Below are 21,011 nucleotides of genomic sequence, written 5' to 3'. Positions count from 1 at the left end.
ATAATGGACTAACAGTATTAGTACGTTGCGTGTTGTTTTTTAAATTATAATTATTGATGTTTTGAAAAGAGAAAATAAGATGTTTTTAAGTGCTGCTTACTACAAAATTTCTAGGTCTAGGTGATATATATATATAACATTTTTTTTTTTTTTTGCCTTATACTCACTTATGCAAACTGTATCTAGCTGAAATTTCTTTGAGATAACGTTTTTTTGTTGTTGTTTTTAGAACTTTGTTTTGCCTTTTTTTTTTTAATGCCATGAATCATGTACATTGAGTATACAGGGTGTGATGCCTGTGTTTTACAGTGTTATATAGCATAGAATTGCTAGAGGGTATTTGATAGTCATTTTAGTTTTTATTTTCTATTTTGTTTTTTTCATATATTTATTTTTTTAATTCTCTTTATTTAACATTGCAGCAGACAAACTGAAAACAGTTGCCGGTTGCATACCGCTGTGTCTTGCAATGATCCATAGAGGGTAAATGGATACATGGGCTACACATAGATATATTTATTTACCAATGGTTGTCACTGCTGCAAGTAGTATTAATGTCAGTATTGAGGATGAACTGTAAACTGTGTGTGCAATAACCGTAGAACTAATTGTATTTACATTAAGCGAGAAAATTATTATCGTATCCCAGTATTTGGAAGTCTTGTGTAGTTTGCAGTGCATTGTGGGAAATTGTTGTTTTGGTTGTTTTTTTTTCAATAGAATGTTGTGGCGGTAACAAGTGGTTTTGTAGCATATATGTTACCTCTTAGAAATGAGAAGCATTTTGGGGCTTTTTATACTGCGGGCAAATAATTCTCACACTTCCATGTCACATTTTTAACGCTTATGACACCTTGTGCGCAGAGAGGTGCGGCAGAGGATGGGGGGGGGGGGGCGAGTAGAGTATTATCGTCCTATGCAGATCACAACAGAGACACATGTGCGCCTGGCAGATCACTGGTGCAGTATACAAACGATGACGATGTCAGTCGGCAGCTTCTGATTGGCTGAGTGCTTTGTGATCCAACCCACGGATACGATTACTGTTATTAATACAGTATGGCTGCTTTCATCATCTTTGATTTTTTTCCCGACGTTAGTAATTAAGCAGATTCCTGCTGTACTTGATTGAAGGGGATGACAACAAATGTTTGTATTAAATTGAGCTTAATTGTGCTTCTGTTGTGTATTTGTATTTAAAATAGTATACATGGTAAGTGTAACGTTAATATTTATTAATATCCTTGTAAAATACAGCCAGATAGTATTTGTGACTTCGGTAAAATACTACATTGTGTATAAATTGTAACTAGCATTTACTATGCGTTGGGTATGTTTGGCTGATGGCCGGGATCCCGGTGGTCAGCATACCGACACTGGGTTCCCAGCCGCCAGAATGCCAACAGGGGTGTGAAGGCAACGATGCCCTCTGCGGGCTCGCTACGCTGGCCACAGGTTCTATTCCCACTCTATGCGTGGAATTCAAATGTTTGAAAAGTCAGTTGGGTGTCTGTTTTCCCTGTCTATTAGGTAGGAAAAAACAGATTCCCAACTGACTTTTCAAACATTTGAATCTCCCCCTATGAGTGTCGTGGACATCCACGAGTGGAAATAGCCTTCAGCCACCTGCCGGCATTCTGGCAGCTGGGATCCTGACCCCCAGTATGATAACTACATCCCTTTTCTATGAACACTATCCCATCTCCTGGCGTAACCAAGGCACATATACTACTGTTCTCTCCCGGTGTAACCCAGGCACATATACTACTGTTCTCTCCCGGTGTAACCCAGGCACATATACTACTATTCTCTCCATGTGTACCCCAGGCACATATACTACTGCTCTCTCCATGTGTACCCCAGGCACATATACTACTGCTCTCTCCCGGTGTAACCCAGGCACACATACTACTGCTCTCTCCCGGTGTAACCCAGGCACATATAATACTGTTCTCTCCCGGTGTAACCCAGGCACACATACTACTGCTCTCTCCCGGTGTAACCCAGGCACATATAATACTGTTCTCTCCCGGTGTAACCCAGGCACATATACTACTGCTCTCTCCCGGTGTAACCCAGGCACACATACTACTGCTCTCTCCCGGTGTAACCCAGGCACATATACTACTGCTCTCTCCCGGTGTAACCCAGGCACATATACTACTGTTCTGTCCTGGCATAACCCAGGCACATATACTACTGTTCTGTCCTGGCATAACCCAGGCACATATACTACTGTTCTCTCCCGGTGTAACCCAGACACATATACTACTGTTCTCTCCCGGTGTAACCCAGGCACATATACTACTGTTCTGTCCTGGCATAACCCAGGCACATATACTACTGTTCTCTCCCGGTGTAACCCAGGCAATGTTTTGTTTATTAAAACTTGCAACATATATATACATTATATACAATATAATACATAAATAAATAAATAAATATCTTCATGAGAATACGAAACATAAATTATGCATGATATGCAACATACAAGAAATTAAATCTATATTGTAGCTCAAACAGAAAAGAAATATACACAGCTATCATCCTTATCTATAGTATCTTCCCAATATTTACATATTATGTAAAGTAAAACTGAGCAAAGCTTTTTAGATCTATGCAAAACCTATTCCACAAAAACCATTTTACCAAAATCTACAGGGTGTGAAAAGAAAAGAAAGGTTTCCAGCTAGACTTGAAAAGGATTTCTGCCACCCACTCAAGGGGGTTTCAGGTGACCCCACCAGCGAGACCACCTGACAGCATCCATCCTCTGCTTATCTAGAACCATCATCTTACCAACCTCGTTCAGAATTGACTCCGCCACCTCTTCACAGGACAGGATTTTCTTTCTCAGGGAAACTAGACACCGTGCACTCCAAGTGTGATATCTAACTACTAAACTGACAAAAAAAATGGTGGTCAAATTAAATCTACCATATCCTTTAAATGCACCATAAGCCCACTCAGGGTAACTAAGCCCCGAAAGGCACGGGATACGTAAAGCTCTTGAAACCCTCTTATAAACTTTTATGTTAAAGGGGCACTTGATCAGGAAATGGTCCATTGTCTCCACCTCCCCTAGACATTCCTCCCGTGGACAATCACGATCATTGGCATTTCTCCACATCATGTTTCCCTTTACATAAAGCTTCCCATGGAAAGAAAGCCAAGCAATATCTCTGAACTTCAGCGGTATTCTCTCCGAATTAATCAGAGCCAACCCTGCCGAAGCGACATCGCTCGGGCAATCTTTTAGTGACAGCGGAACGTGAAAGTGGGTTCGCAAAATCCTCTCCCCCAACTCCTTCCTGGACAGGTCTTTGACTTCCCCCACTTCCAGTCCCCAACGCTTTGTCACTTTCAAGCACTGGATAACGTAGATCGGAAGATACCCACTCCGAATTTGAGGGCTCTTCACTTGGCCTCCTTCTAACCAAAGTCTAAGGAAAGGAGACACCCAAACACTAAATCCATTTACCCATCGAGGGGGAGTCTCTAACAAAAAACTCCCAAGGTTATATTTTAGAAAAATGGTTACAAAAAAGACAACAGGATTGACCATACCCAACCCTCCATCTTTCCTCGATTTGTAAGTGATACCTCTCTTGATTAAATTCATCCTGTTTCCCCAAAATAAGAGGAAGAACAGAGAATTCAGTCTGGTCCATAAAGACTGAGGCAAAAAACACACATAGCTGACATATAAAAAAATTAGGATCAGGTAAGTTTTGCACAAATCAACCTTTTCCCTGAAAGAGAATTTCCATCTCTTCCAGCTCTCTACTTTCTTGGCAGCAATTTCCAGAACATTCTCCCAATTTAGAGTGGCATAATCACCATGATCGAAACAAATGCCTAGAATCTTTATCTGTGGACTGGCCCGGGGGAGGCCACCCGGAAGGCAAAATTCCTCACCTTCCTCCCCCATCCAGAAAGCTTCACACTTCTCACGATTTATTCTAGAGCACGAGGCCTCAGAATACTCACAGATGAGATCTTTCATATCACGTGCCTCCGCCACTGATGACAAAACCACCGTGACATCATCTGCGTAGGCCACTACCTTCAAAGGCAGCTCCAAGCCCAGCTGCACAACTCCCACTGCACCGTTCTCTACCCTTCTGATGAAGGGATCAATCGCGAATACATACAGGAGGGGGCTCAGGGGGCAACCCTGACGGACCCCAGAGCTCACTTCAAAAGTAGGACCCACCCAACCATTGACAAGTGGGAAGCTTTCGGCCTGACTGTATATTGTTTTTAGCCAATTCACCACCCGAACTGGAAATCCATACCTTTCAAGCAAGGCCCAAAGGTACTTATGGTTCACTCGGTCAAAAGCCTTAGACTGATCCAATGCCAGCAAGTACTTTCCCCATTTCTCAGCACGGCATCGCTCTATGGCCTCCCGGATGCCAAGGACAGCACTAAAGGTGCTTCGGCCCTTCACAGTACAGTGCTGAGACGGAGAAAGCAGTTGTTCAGAAAATTCTGACAACCTATTAAAAATAATTTTTGCCAAAATCTTCCTGTCCGTATTGAGAAGGGTGATGGGGCGCCAGTTCTCAATATGGGATGAATCCTTACCCTTAGATAATAATATGAGAGCAGATAACCTCATAGAAGGAGGGAGGGTTCCCTCACCCAGGCACTCATTAAAAACTTCTACAAAGCGAGGAATCAAGAGATCTGCAAAAACTTTATAAAACTCAGATGTTAAGCCATCTGGGCCTGGAGATTTCTTTAAATTTAACTGACCAATCACCTTCTTAACTTCCTCTGCTGTCACATCACTACCCAAGGTTTCAACAGAGGCATCTGGATTGCAAAGTCCAGGTGTCTCACTTAGAAATGTTTCCATCCTTTCACTGATAAGTGGCTGCTCAGACAAAAGATCGGAGTAATAGGATCTAATAACATTCAAGATGCCTTGCTTATCCTCACAAAGGACACCCTGTCTATCATAAAGACCCCTCACCTCCTTCACCTCAACTGATTTTCCACAGCTCTGGTAGGGATCAGGCGAGTGGTATTTTCCAAAATCCCTCTCCAGAACCAAAGAATCCAGTCGGTTATGTACTGATATTCCCTCATCTGAGCCTTCACTCGGGAGATTTCCCCACTATCTCCACGCTCAGAGATCAAGAAATCTAATTTCCTTCTCAGACTCTGGTAGATATTCTGTGTTATCAAGTTCTTTTTAGCTACAAGCCTACGGAAGAACCTCCGAATTCTTTTTTTGACCTCTTCCCACCACTCAGATCTACTCCAACCTGCCTCCAAAAGTGTTTCCTGGGATTGAAAGAATTCCCTAAAAGATTGTCTAACACTTTCTTCCTTTAGGAGCTCAGAGTTCAAGCGCCATAGGCCCCGTCCTTTCTGAGTGGTCTTTGATGCATTTAAAGTGACAAAGAGAAAAGCGTGATCAGAGAACTCTACTAGCTTTACCTCTGGAGGCAAAGTTTTTGAGGTTCCCTTAACAAAAAACCTATCTATCCTAGACCTGCGACTACCACTAAAATAGGTGTAACCCGTGAGGTCTGGGAAATGGCGAACATGCACATCCACCAGACCTGCCTGTCTAACCATGCTAACTAAAAAATTTGAATCAGGACCCAGGGTTGTCCTTGAACCTCCCCTGTCTTTTGGCCTAATGACGGTGTTAAAGTCACCTCCAAAGACAATCTGCTGGGCCGAAAAAAGGAACGGTTTTATCTCCCTGAAGAGACATTTCCTGTCCCATGATGACTGTGATCCATAGATGTTAATGAGTCTCAGGTCATGTCCCCTCAGGTTGATATCTAAAATCATACACCTACCTGCCTGTAATTCTATAACCTTGTGCACAGTTACCATACCAGTAAAAAGCACTGCCACCCCACCGTACGGCTCGGCCGCAAGAGACCAGTAAGAAGGCCCACGCCTCCACTCTCGCTTCGCCTTGTGTAGAGTGTCCAACTTACTAATTCTGGTCTCTTGCAAAAACAAAAAATCAATCTCAATCGTATTGAAAAAATCAAAGGCCATAAAACGAGCTCGTTCGGAAACTACGGAAGCCACATTAATAGTGGCGCATCGTATGGGTTGGGGATCCATGTTTCTTTGGTTATAGAGGCAGAACCTTGCTCACTTTTACTTAACACACTTTGAAACCTCCATAGAGGATCCACACTCTTGATATTCTACCTCCACAGAGATATTATCACCCTCCTCAATGACTGAAGTCATTCCATCACCGTCCTCCCCATCCTGTCTAGAACCATCCTCTAGAGGAGGCTCCGGATCAGGTGGCTTACGGGCAAATCTAATTACCTGGCATTGGTCACCCACTTTACTACTTTCTAATGTGCTACTTGGGCCAACCACAGACCCTGAGGATACAACCTCCTCCTCCAAATTTTGGGTTTCTTCCACCACTATGGCCTCCACTTCCTCCTCTACCAAATCTGTCCCTACTGGGTCCCATTCTAGGCTTTCCTGTCTGTCCTCCTCTGTATCCCCCTCTTAGCTCAACTTTCTTTTAATCTTTTCTTTACTCTTTTTCCCTGGGACTTCCACTTCAATTAAACTTTTTGTCACTTTTCTTGTTTTTCTTCTGTTGACCCTGGGCACAAAAGAGAGGTCACCACCATTTCTTACAACTTCACCAACCTCCTCCTCATCTGTAGTAAAAGCATCAAACCGATTGCTAAGTACTACTTTTATTTCTTCTCCTTTCCTTTTGTTTTTATTGCCTCTTCTTACCTCCTGAAAAGGAACTTCTCTACCCACTGAACCTTCTGTTACCATCACCTCACAGGCTTCCTTATGACTTTCCACCCTCTGAACCTTTATCTGATTATCTTTCTCCTGGCCACCTTCCTTCTGCACTTCCTTTCTCCCTTTGGATGGCTCATCTCTCGGATCTTGTTCTCCCAGATTATGGTTGGCCCATGGACATCGACTATAAGGGTGACCTTCTTCCCCACATAAATTGCAGGTAACTTTATTACAATCTTTGGAGATATGACCCACCTTCCCACATAGGGTACATTTGATCACACTGCAATCACTACTTAGGTGTCTAAAATCACCGCACCTGAAACAAGTTCTTGGTTGTCCTTGATAAAAACACTGCACACGATCCCTTCCTATGTATGCAGCGGAAGGAATGTGGAGGAAACCTCTATCAGTGTTTCTTAGTTTCACCATGGCAGCCCATGCACCGCCCCATACTCCCATGGTAAAACCAACTTTAATCAAGTCAGACTGCACATCACAAAACCTAGAAAGCCAATACAGAATATCTTGTGGTGGGATAGATTAGTTTCTGACAAGGATTGTTACCTTCACTTTATCCTGTTTGGTTACTAGGACAGCTTTAAATGCATCATATGGTTTTGAAGATCTGCACGCCTGCCACTTCACCCAGAAAGCCTGAAGTCCCTGATAGGAAATAAAGCTTAAATCAAAATCTGGCGTTTTAACTGGGTGAATGCAGGCGTACAGATCTGAGGCATGGAAACCTAAACCGAAAATCATCTGTAAAAAACTTTCTTTAGTCGGTGTCTCGCCTACACCAACCCACTTAAACTGAATCAAGTTCCTTCTTTTCCCTACTTGCCCTGGCCCTACATTCATTTGGGGCATACTGGAACTTGTACTGGGTCTATGTACCATAGTGGCATAAGACATAACCCCTGGGACGGGCTGTCTGTTCACATCAGATGCAGCATTTTCTGTACATTGTTGCACATTTCTACTTTCACCAGAAACAGTCACATTTTCCCTTCTTTCTCTTTCCTTATTTAGCAGTTCAGCAGCCACCTTTGCTCTGCTAGGAGCACCCATCTGACCATACACAATATTAATCACTTCTTGCTGGCCTACCGATAATGTGCTTTTATCCAAAATCGACATTCCTTGCACAGTATCTTGCTGGGGCAGACACACTGCTGTCTCAGTTCCTGCTGCACAGGAGAGAACACACACTCCTCCTCCCCTCCCCCCACCTGCTGCAGAACTTGTATTAACCCCTGCAGCACTGGCAGAAGGCCCAGCAACAGTACCTTTATCTTTGTTCTCTGCTTTGGCCTTCAGCAGGAGTTCAGCTTTGACTATTTGCATCCTCAATTGGAAATCTGACAATTCGTCTTCTTCACATCTCACAGCTGTTTCTACATGCGGGACAGGTTTATGCAGATTGGCTCTCAGTGCAACAGGTACAGTATCAGCCACCATTGCCCCTGCAGCACACTGCACACCCTCCACAGCCTGCAGCACAGCCGGATAATGGGGAGACGCCTCCCCAACCCCAAACTCTGCAACAGAATCACCTCTGACCGACTGGCAGACCTCAGGCTCCTGGGCTTCCATCACTGCAGCCCCCTCCGGCAGCTGATCACTGGATATAGCAGATGCAGTGCTTTCACTTTCAGCTTTAACTTTGTTCCTCTCTTCCAGCCGCAGTACCACTAGCCGTGCTTTAACCCTTTCCAGGGCGGAAGCCAGTGACAGGATCTCTTCTCTCAAAACTGGCCTCTCCCATTTGAAACACTTGTTCCGCTTCTTTTTTTTCTGGGCTATTCTTTGGTTAATTCGCTGGGCTTCACGTTGCAGTTCTTTTATACTGTAATGCTGGTATGTCTCCTCTGTCTCCTCATCATCCTCAGTCCCTCCTGGGGATACTGGATCATTTCCCCCAGCATCTAATGGTCGGGACACCCCCGCTTCACTGATTGTCGGGCATGCAGTTTCTGCCACCGCTCTACCCGGAGTTGATTCACTCAAGAGAGCACCCTCATTCAGTTTGGGGTTGTCTGCTTGCAGCTCCGATTGCCTTGGAGCACCATTAGAACAGCTGGTCCCCTCCGCCTCTGGCTGGTCACCTGCCGATATTGCCGTGGCTCCAGGGTTAGCTATAGCAGCAAATTCAGTGCTCTGATTAATGTCCATACACAGGGAGCTTTCTCCCCCGGGGGGATCCATCCCGCCCGGGGAAGCCAGCAAGGAAACCCCCTGTAAACTGCACCTGCAGCAGCAGCAGCTGGAGATCACCACCAAACAACCTGCTCACAGCACACCCAGCTCCTTTTGCAAAGTCTCCGCCCCCAGAGAATTACCTCCAGGTGAGACCCAGGCACAGATACTACTGTTCTCTCCTGGTGTAACCCAGGCACATATACTACTGTTCTCTCCTGGTGTAACCCAGGCACATATACTACTGCTCTCTCCCGGTGTAACCCAGGCACATATACTACTGCTCTCTCCCGGTGTATCCCAGGCACATATACTACTGCTCTCTCCCGGTGTAACCCAGGCACATATACTACTGCTCTCTCCCGGTGTAACCCAGGCACATATACTACTGCTCTCTCCCGGTGTAACCCTGGCACATATACTACTGCTCTCTCCCGGTGTAACCCTGGCACATATACTACTGCTCTCTCCTGGTGTAACCCAGGCACATATACTACTGTTCTCTCCCGGTGTAACCCAGGCACATATACTACTGTTCTCTCCTGGTGTAACCCAGCCGCATATACTACTGTTCTCTCCCGGTGTAACCCAGGCACATATACTACTACTACTCTCTCCTGATATAACCAAGAGTATAGATGTTTAGGCGCTGATTTCCGTAAGGTTGCAAAAAAAAAAAAAAAAATTCCATCGCATACCGTTGATCCTCAAAAAGAAAACTTAGAAAAAAAAGAAAAAGAAAAAGCCTTGGAGAGAGATAAAGTACCACCCAATCAGCTCCTAACTGCCATGTTACAGGCTGTGTTTGAAAAATGACAGGAGCTGATTGGTTGCTACATTATCTCCATCCACTTTATCTCTCTCCAAGGCTTAATACATAGACCCCTCTGTTTTGCTGTCCATTCATTTGTCTATTCATATGTGGAAAGAAAAGCGATAAAAACTGGCACTTTTCACTTTCAGAATACCGCCTTAGTTAAATCTATTGATGACGGATTTGTATTTAAATAAAGATGATTTTAATGCTCTCTTTCACCTCTCCGTGGCAGTTGGGTATAGTATGGAAGATCTACAAGGAGACATGTACTAAGCCTTGAAAACTGGTACATTTCACGGTGATAAAGTAACAGCCAATCAGCTCCTAACTGCCATGTTACAGACTGGGTTTGAAAAATGACAGTTAAGAGCTGGTTGGTTGATTCTTTATCAACGTGAAATGTATCACTTTGCAAGGCTTAGTACATCTGGCCCAAAAAAGTGTTTAGGTCGACAGTTAAGCGTTTGACACCATATGGTAGATATGCATTCGGTCAGCTGGTACAAAAAGTCGACAATGGTTAAGGTCGAAAGCTACAGCAAGTCGACCAGGGTCAAAAGGTCAACACTGCAATGGTCGACACAAGGTTTTTTGTTTTGTTTTTCAAATCTTTTGTGTTTGATAATATGATACCACCATCAGTCGAAACATGTACCCTCGTGGGTTCACTTTGTTATACTTTGGGCCAGGTGGCCCGCTCCGTTACCACCGCACTGGCCACAGGTTGATATCCTCGGTTGTAGTCCACGTGGATAGTAAATCAAGCAAATGTTTGGAAAACATGTAAAAAACAAAAAATGTGTGTCAGCCATTTGTGTCGACCATTGTCATGTCAACTTTTTGAACCTGACGACCTTAAGCACCTTTCATCTATTGACCCTTTGTACCTGTTGACCTATTGCATGTTGATAAGTAGACACTGTGGATCCATCACCCGGATGCTGTGGCAGATTTCCGTAGACGCAGATGCTTCTGCGAGTAAGCAGGTGGAGAGTGACTGACAACGTTGTGGCCTTGCTCTGTGTGGATAGGTGGATTCCTATACAGGGGTGGGAGCAGTGGTGTCACAGTCCTCTAATGCCTCCTTTATAGCTCCTGCATCATACACCATTCTAAAATCATAATATCCGCAGAGGAATAACAGGGTAACAATAGAATGGGTCAGTAATAATACCGGCAGAGGAATACTAGGGTAACAATAGAATGGGTCACTAATAATACCCGCAGAGGAATACCAGGGTAACAATAGAATGGGTCAGTAATAATACCCGCAGAGGAATACCAGGGTAACAATAGAATGGGTCAGTAATAATACCCGCAGAGGAATACCAGGGTAACAATAGAATGGGTCAGTAATAATACCGGCAGAGGAATACCAGGGTAACAATAGATTGTGTCAGTAATAATACCCGCAGAGGAATACCATGGTAACAATAGAATGGGTCAGTAATAATACCCGCAGAGGAATACCAGGGTAACAATAGAATGGGTCAGTAATAATACCCACAGAGGAATACCAGGGTAACAATAGATTGTGTCAGTAATAATACCGGCAGAGGAACACCAGGGTAACAATAGATTGTGTCAGTAATAATACCGGCAGAGGAATACCAGGGTAACAATATATTGGGTCAGTAATAATACCGGCAGAGGAATACCAGGGTAACAATAGATTGTGTCAGTAATAATACCGGCAGAGGAATACCAGGGTAACAATAGAATGGGTCAGTAATAATACCCACAGAGGAATACCAGGGTAACAATAGAATGGGTCAGTAATAATTCCGGCAGAGGAATACCAGGGTAACAATAGAATGTGTCAGTAATAATACCCGCACAGGAATACCAGGGTAACAATAGAATGGGTCAGTAATAATTCCGGCAGAGGAATACCAAGGTAACAATAGAATGGGTCAGTAATAATACTAGCAGAGGAATATGAGGGTAACAATTGATTGAGTCAGTAATAATGCCGGCAGATGAATACCAGGGTAACAATAGATTGGGTCAGTAATAATACCTGCAGAGGAATACCAGGGTAACAATTGATTGGGTCAGTAATAATACCCGCAGAGGAATACCAGGGTAACAATAGAATGGGTCAGTAATAATGCCAGCAGAGGAATACCAGGGTAACAATAGAATGGGTCAGTAATAATACCCGCAGAGGAATACCAGGGTAACAATAGAATGGGTCAGTAATAATGCCCGCAGAGGAATACTAGGGTAACAATAGAATGGTCAGTAATAATACCCGCAGAGGAATACCAGGGCAACAATAGAATGGGTCAGTAATAATGCTGGCAGAGGAATACCAGGGTAACAATAGAATGGTCAGTAATAATAGCGGCAGAGGAATACCAGGGTAACAATAGAATGGGTCAGTAATAATGCCGGCAGAGTAATACCAGGGTAACAATAGAATGGGTCAGTAATAATACCCACAGAGGAATACCAGGGTAACAATAGAATGGAAAAATACTAGAAAGAAAAGGATTGTCTCTTTGTTGGCGCACTTAGTAGATTGGATCAGTAATAATACCGACAGAGTAATACCAGGGTAACAATAGAATGGGTCAGTAATAATACCAGCAGAGGAATACTAGGGTAGCAATAGATTGGGTTAGTAATAATGCTGGCTGATGAATACCAGGGTAACAATAGATTGGATCAGTAATAATACCGACAGAGTAATACCAGGGTAACAGTAGAATGGGTCAGTAATAATGCCAGCAGAGTAATACCAGGGTAACAATATAATGGGTCAGTAATAATGCCGGCAGAGTAATACCAGGGTAACAATAGAATGGGTCAGTAATAATACCGGCAGAGGAATACCAGGGTAACAATATATTGGGTCAGTAATAATACCGGCAGAGGAATACCAGGGTAACAATAGATTGTGTCAGTAATAATACCGGCAGAGGAATAGCAGGGTAACAATAGATTGGGTCAGTAATAATACCGGCAGAGGAATACCAGGGTAGCAATAGAATGGGTCAGTAATAATACCGGCAGAGGAATACCAGGGTAACAATAGGTTGGGTCAGTAATAATACCGGCAGAGGAATACCAGGGTAACAATAGAATGGGTCAGTAATAATACCGGCAGAGGAATACCAGGGTAACAATAGGTTGGGTCAGTAATAATACCGGCAGAGGAATACCAGGGTAACAATAGAATGGGTCAGTAATAATACCGGCAGAGGAATACTAGAGTAACAATAGGTTGGGTTAGTAATAATACCGGCAGAGGAATACTAGAGTAACAATAGATTGGGTCAGTCATAATACCGGCAGAGGAATACCAGGGTAACAATAGAATGGGTCAGTAATAATACCGGCAGAGGAATACTAGAGTAACAATAGATTGGGTCAGTCATAATACCGGCAGAGGAATACCAGGGTAACAATAGAATGGGTCAGTAATAATACCGGCAGAGGAATACCAGGGTAACAATAGAATGGGTCAGTAATAATACCGGCAGAGGAATACTAGGGTAACAATAGAATGGGTCAGTAATAATACCGGCAGAGGAATACCAGGGTAACAATAGAATGGGTCAGTAATAATACCGGCAGAGGAATACCAGGGTAACACTAAGGCGCCGACTCTGAGTCGGCTGCGGATGCTTCCTTATGTTGGTATCGGGATGATAGATCTACATTATCTAGATAGACAGTCAATAGGTCGATACCATATGGTTGAAATGCGTTAGGTTGACTGGGTCAAAACGTCGACAGCTTCAGCAGGTTGCAATGGCAGTGTTTGACACACACATATGGTCGACACAAGTTTGTTTGGGGTTTTCACATATTTTACAACTGTCGCGTGATTTACCATCCGGGTGGACTGCGTTTGGGAATAGTAACCTGTGGCCAGTACAGCAGGAGCGGGTAGAGGAACCTTGCCCGCGAGGGTCTACGTATTGCTATAATAATGGCCACATATCATGAAACATAGAAAATTACACACAAAAAACCTTGTGTCGGCGCTTTGCTTGACTAACGGCACAGCGTACGACTCAGGCCCTGAATGTATTGTACTTTCATTGCATGTCTGCTTTGGGGGTCGGTGCATTGTGTAGCCTGCTCTGGAAATCTCTTGTCCGATGAGAGAATGATGGGCCTTATTCGTGGCGGCACGTCAGACTAACTCTGGCAGCGGTAATGAATTCCGCTGCGCTAGTAGAGTCTGTGCAGCAGGCGGGTGTACGATAATGTGTCGTCCTCTGTGAAAGCCTTTATTCTGTCATCGCCATCGTACACATCTCATTTGCATATCTGTTCGGTGAGAGATTGCGTCATTATCATGGTAATTTCCAGAAGAAAAATAGTGTGAGCGATGAAGGAGAATGTATTAATGTTCTCCGATGTATCTGTGTCCTGGAAACGCGCAGAATTAATAATACATGCGTGCGCCCTGTGGCTAATGAATCGGAGTCTGTCAGTGTATTTCATGCATCCTCAGACAATGTAAAATTGAGTTAAAGTGACATTAAGCTTTGCGTGCGAGCCGTAGGCCCCAACAACTCTGGTCTTCTGAGAAGGCATGCGGTGGTATAGGCCCCTGCACGTACAGAAGACCGTAGCCTTTGGCCTGTGAAGCGAATGGATGCATATTAGATGTAGAGGCCGATCAGAGTTCTACACACTGATTGGCGGATCGCAAATGACCCGTGCCATCCACCAATCATTGTGTGGCTGCCATAGGAGACAAAGAAAACTGCCTGACAGCTCGGTGTGGCTAGGCAGGATCAGCTGACTGTCCCGGCTGCCCAGCGCAATCTGCTTCCAACTGCCATTTTTCAAACACATGAGAGGAGTTGATTGGCTGGAGCACCATTTTTCAAACGCAACAAGTTTTTAATAGCTAGAACTCGTTGATAATTGCACCCTTTCATATCTCTTTCTCCCTTCACTCAGGTTGTCTATTCCGTAGCCCACACGTTCAGCTAAAGTGGTTGAAGGATATATTTATTTATCATTTTACACAGTGATGATAGTAGGTAAATTAGTTGTTTGGACCACTCCCCCCACAGTGAATAGCCCCCCATTCGATGGGTGCCAAGCTTGCTGCAATCCGCACTATAATACCCCGAAGTGCGCCATTAAGTATTTCCAGGGGAGAGTAATCTCGTAATTTCATTTTCAATTTACTGTATTTTTGGTTTTTTTTTTATTTTTTGCAAGGCTTATCATTTATATGCTTTTTGGTTTATCTCTTCATCTTCAGGCCCTGCAGCTCAGCGCCAAACCCCGAGCATCCAGAATGGTCCCTCGCCGGATGAAATGGAAATACAGAGAAGGTGAGAGAGAACCAAGTATTCCTGACAGGGTAGCCTATCAGCTCACTAGGAATCAGTGACATCATCGCAGCGCAATCCCTGTCATTGCAGCACACTGCCCAGCCGACCCAATCCTGGACTTTTGTCCCAGCTGCTAGGAGGTGTCTCCTGCTCACATAAGTGTTTTCCGGGGACAGTCACATAGCCACGCCCCCACAGAGATGTGACCACACCCCTTTCTCACAGTGGCCTTTTGAGGTATACAGTCAGATGTGCCTCATGCCTCTGATGTCACTGGTTCCTAGTACAGTGAATACATACGTTCATATGATTGTTGTTCAGCTCACAGAATGGCAGCCTCTACTAGGTGTATGGTTCACTTTAATGCATAGATTCATAAACATACACTCTCACACAGTCACATATAAATGTATTATCATAGTGTTAATTATCAACATGTTTTTGAAACACATTTCGGGCTAAATTTACTAAAAGATGATTTTGGGGTGACCATAAGAGAACCAACATTCCCCAAAAAATCGACTGCAGTGTTTCTGATTTAGATGGTGCGTTGTTTTCTATTTGGAGTTCTAAATGTGTTCTATTCACCCTCATTAGAACCAAAATCGTCACATAGTCAACCAAAAATCTACAAAGTTATACGAAAGCATTCCTATTGGCCAAAACAGGTCACATGCACTGTATTACCCACACACAAACATTCCAGGGCGAATTTGTATATCCACCATTTTATTGTAATCATTACTGTGCCTTTAAATGCCATGACTTTTGCAGCCAGAGCGGAATTGTGTGTGAAGTCGGATTTCAGGGGATTTTGAGTCTGTTTTGCCATTCGTAAAACCCGATTGGTCAAATCACCTCAAAATCACCTCAAAATCGACAGGAACAGAAACCCTTAGTAAATTTACCCCTTATTGGCTGAATGTCATTTTAGGTGTTGTGTGGCAGCTGGCTATTTATATACGTACTGTATGTATGATGGTCATAACTGATCATTAAAGAAATAACTTTATAAGGGGCTGATTCACAGTTGGATGCCGCGCCGATATTCACGCAAATGGACAGTATTTTTTTAACTGCGAGTGCCTGAATCTCTAAAAAAAAACATCACACTGCGCCTGCGTCCCACGGCGGACGGATTGAGACGCACGGATGTACACCAGGGAAGGTGTACTGGCATTTAACATAAAGTCGCAGAGGGTTAGAATCTGCCCCTATTAGAGTAAAGAAATGGTTAAGTGAGGCCTCCAGCCTTCCCTAGCCTCTGGCAGTGACTAAACATTGCTCTTTGCAGCATCACCGTTACAGCTAGGATGGCTGTTGTCTTCAGTAAGTGTGATACACATAGGTCACTATTGTGGGCGCACCTCGCCTTCTGCCATACCTTCTGCAATGCATTCTGTTCTGTTCGCTGGCGCTGATTGGAGCGTAGCTCACCCACCCTGCATGCTCTTAGGCTTCCCATGTGTCTCAGTAGTCCCAGGACAGACCCCTAGTTCCATTCAGTCCATATACCTGGAATCATTTGAATGAACAGATTAGATGGAGAACTGGTTCCTATAGGCCTAAATGTATAGACCAGACAGCTTACATTGTCTCTGCTGTCCATGTATAACATCAGAGATGTACAGACACAATTCTCTAGGTGTAAGATGGATCCACCCTCCGTTACTTAGTATGGCCCCACCCTCTGTTACTCAGAAATGCCCCACCCTCCGTTACTTAGTATGGCCCCACCCTCCGTTACTCAGAAATGCCCCACCCTCCGTTACTTAGTATGGCCCCACCCTCCGTTACTCAGAAATGCCCCACCCTCCGTTACTTAGTATGGCCCCACCCTCCATTAATCAGAATAGCCCCACCCTCCGTTACTTAGTATGGCCCCACTCTCTGTTACTCAGTATGGACCCAATCTCTGTTACTAAGCATTGCCCAACCCTCCGTTACTCAGTATGGACCCATTCTCTGTTACTGAGCATTGCCCCACCCTCTGTTACTCAGTATGGCCTCACCCTCCGTTACTCAGTATGGACCCATTCTCTGTTACTCAGTATGGCCCCACCCTCCGTTACTCAGTATGGACCCATTCTCTGTTACTAAGCATTGCCCCACCCTCTGTTACTCAGTATGGACCCATTCTCTGTTACTCAGTATGGCCCCGCCCTCCGTTACTCAGTATGGACCCATTCTCTGTTACTAAGCATTGCCCCACCCTCCGTTACTCAATATTGCCCCACCCTCCATTACTCAGTATGGCTCCACCCTCCATTACTCAGTATGGCCCCATTCTCCATCTCTCAGTATGGCCCCTCCCTCCATTACTTGGCATGGCCCCCATCCTCCGTTGCTTAGTATTGCCCCACCCTCCATTACTCAGTATAGCCCTCACCCTCAGTTACTTAGTATGGCCCCTACCTTCTGTTACTCAGTATAACCCCCACCCTATGCTACTTAGTATGTCTTAGGTAAGTTAATGCTAATAGTGTGGGATCCTGAGGCAGATTTGCAGCATGCATCTTCTCTGTGTGTCCCCTCAGCCCTGTCTCTGACATGAGGCAGGCAGCGGTAGCTACTGTGCGTTATATGGAATTACTTCTCTCACTTATTACAGGCAGTGGTAGCTACTGTGCGCTATATGGAATTACTTCTCTCACTTATTACAGGCAGTGGTAGCTACTGTGCGTTATATGGAATTACTTCTCTCACTTATTACAGGCAGTGGTAGCTACTGTGCGTTATATGGAATTACTTCTCTCACTTATTACAGGCAGTGGTAGCTACTGTGCGTTATATGGAATTACTTCTCTCACTTATTACAGGCAGTGGTAGCTACTGTGCGTTATATGGAATTCTCTCACTTATTACAGGCCGTGGCAGCTACTGTGCGTTATATGGAATTACTTCTCTCACTTATTACAGGCAGTGGTAGCTACTGTGCGTTATATGGAATTACTTCTATCACTTATTACAGGCAGTGGTAGCTACTGTGCGTTATATGTAATTACTTCTCTCACTTATTACAGGCAGTGGTAGCTACTGTGCGCTATATTGAATTACTACTCTCACTTATTACAGGCAGTGGCAGCTACTGTGCGTTATATGGAATTCTCTCACTTATTACAGGCAGTGGTAGCTACTGTGCGTTATATGGAATTACTTCTCTCACTTATTACAGGCAGTGGTAGCTACTGTGCGTTATATGGAATTACTTCTCACTTATTACAGGCAGTGGTAGCTACTGTGCGTTATATGGAATTACTTCTCTCACTTATTACAGGCAGTGGTAGCTACTGTGCGTTATATGGAATTACTTCTCTCACTTATTACAGGCCGTGGCAGCTACTGTGCGTTATATGGAATTACTTCTCTCACTTATTACAGGCAGTGGTAGCTACTGTGCGATATATGGAATTACTTCTCTCACTTATTACAGGCAGTGGTAGCTACTGTGCGCTATATGGAATTACTTCTCTCACTTATTACAGGCAGTGGTAGCTACTGTGCGTTATATGGAATTACTTCTCTCACTTATTACAGGCAGTGGTAGCTACTGTGCGTTATATGGAATTACTTCTCTCACTTATTACAGGCAGTGGTAGCTACTGTGCGCTATATGGAATTACTTCTCTCACTTATTACAGGCAGTGGTAGCTACTGTGCGTTATATGGAATTACTTCTCTCACTTATTACAGGCAGTGGTAGCTACTGTGCGTTATATGGAATTACTTCTCTCACTTATTACAGGCAGTGGTAGCTACTGTGCGATATATGGAATTACTTCTCTCACTTATTACAGGCAGTGGTAGCTACTGTGCGTTATATGGAATTACTTCTCTCACTTATTACAGGCAGTGGTAGCTACTGTGCGTTATATGGAATTACTTCTCTCACTTATTACAGGCAGTGGTAGCTACTGTGCGCTATATGGAATTACTTCTCTCACTTATTACAGGCAGTGGTAGCTACTGTGCGTTATATGGAATTACTTCTCTCACTTATTACAGGCAGTGGTAGCTACTGTGCGATATATGGAATTACTTCTCTCACTTATTACAGGCAGTGGTAGCTACTGTGCGTTATATGGAATTACTTCTCTCACTTATTACAGGCAGTGGTAGCTACTGTGCGTTATATGGAATTACTTCTCTCACTTATTACAGGCAGTGGTAGCTACTGTGCGCTATATGGAATTACTTCTCTCACTTATTACAGGCAGTGGTAGCTACTGTGCGCTATATGAAATTCTCTCGCTTATTACAGGCAGTGGTAGCTACTGTGCGCTATATGAAATTCTCTCGCTTATTACAGGCCGTTGGAAATTAAGGGCTGCAGAATAGAAAACTGTGGGGTCTATATACTAAGCCTTGGAGAGAGATAAAGTATCGACCAGTCAGCTCCTAGCTGCCATGTTACAGGCTGTGTTTAAAAAATGACAGGAGCTGATTGGCCGGTGCTTTTTCTCTCTCCACTTTACCTCTCTCCAAGGCTTAGTACATCTGCCCCTAACAAGTACAGTTAGATAACAGCAGTGTTATTATCGCTGTCTATGGTACTGTGGTTACCCTCTTCCTTCCTGTCACAGCGCGTGTGAATTATAATAGCACCTTTCCGGGCCTCGCTTCTTACGTAATGAAGCAAATGACACTTTCCTAAACCGCCCAGGCCCCGCTACCACAGAGTAGTTTCAGAATATAGTTCCGGCACCCTAGCACAGGCCAGGCAGCTGTACCGAGCACACTATCTGTCACGCAGGAGTCGGCAGTCTTGTCCAGTGGTGCAAGTAGAAATGTTTTCTAATAGGCACTCTGGGCAGGATAGGGTGTCTCTAAAAATGCCGCTTTCGGAGGTCTGGCCGCTTACCACATACACACCAAGCTTGGATGCGGTGAGGCGTTATCCTCTCGAAACCTATGGGCTTTTATTGCATTGCCCCCTGAGAGGGATCCAATCAGATCCCTCCAAGCACCACTCGCGGAGCCAGGCCCAAACATTGAATTCCAGCAGTGCCGCCCATACCCCTTCCCGTCATCTAGCGCCCCGGCCGACTACCACCTTGGCCAACCAGTAATTACAGCCCTGCCTGTGTGTTTGAGTGGTCTGCTTTGGAGACTGTCCATTTATCAAAGCCCTCGCAGATAAGCGACTCGCCGCAGAGCCTTTCACAGCATCCAGGTTTACATACCGCCATGATGTATCTGTCTAGCGATATTTCCAATAGGAGTCCGCTATTTCATCTAGGGGCAGTTTATAAAGCTGGTGCGCCATTGTGCTTTCATAGCCAAAACTGATCATGCTGACACCTGCAAAGAATAGACAGTCACAATCACTTTGAGGCGACGCTTTCTTATTGCAGACCTGGACTTTTATGCATCAGAGCAAATCACACCTGTGCAGACTATAGCAGGGCGCGTCAGTGTGGGCGGAGAGCGAAAATAATGGGCACAACTGCACAAAAGTAAAATCTGCATATAGCACGCATTGCCTATCGCCAGTAGCCGTTCATTAGAGATCTGCGGTCTTCAGCCGGGTGCAGGTTAAACAGACCATCTGTGTGTGTAAGCGGTAGAAGACTGTAACCACACTGTGCAAGGCTGCAGTCGGCGTGCTTGCAGTAGGGAAAGCAAACTGAGGAATTGTTCAATACATATTACAAAGCACATTTTTCTTTCTTGGCATAACCAATTCCCGGGAGACAATCCTTCTAATTAAGTTCACTACAACAACTTATTTTTTTTATTACATTACCCGCTGCTAGTGTCTGTTCTAAACCCTTCTGCCATTATTACCTGCAAGATGCCGCACTGTAAACCTGAGCAGCAGACTTTGAAGGGTAAAGAGTGACATCTAGTGGTAAAATTGTTACACTGCACAAATAAAATATTCAAATTATTTGCCATGAAAATGTGTCAGCTTGCAGGTTGCT

At 44.3% G+C, this 21,011-nt stretch overlaps 1 protein-coding gene across 11 annotated transcripts in view; it reads left to right on the top strand.

The window, feature by feature from the left end:
* Nucleotides 1-21,011, top strand: part of EVL (Enah/Vasp-like) — a 191,993-nt gene that overhangs the window by 138,421 nt on the left and 32,561 nt on the right. For all 11 annotated transcript variants that reach the window (XM_063948353.1, XM_063948352.1, XM_063948354.1 and 8 more), the window contains one exon: nucleotides 15,015-15,087. In XM_063948353.1, the coding sequence (XP_063804423.1) occupies nucleotides 15,015-15,087 (73 nt within the window). The remainder of the gene's footprint in view (nucleotides 1-15,014; nucleotides 15,088-21,011) is intronic.

This window comes from Pseudophryne corroboree, chromosome 12 (assembly GCF_028390025.1).
Source record: "Pseudophryne corroboree isolate aPseCor3 chromosome 12, aPseCor3.hap2, whole genome shotgun sequence".
Lineage (NCBI taxonomy): Eukaryota > Metazoa > Chordata > Amphibia > Anura > Myobatrachidae > Pseudophryne > Pseudophryne corroboree.
The sequence above is the reverse complement of the archived record's forward strand: the minus strand, read 5'-3'. Positions and strand labels throughout refer to the sequence as shown.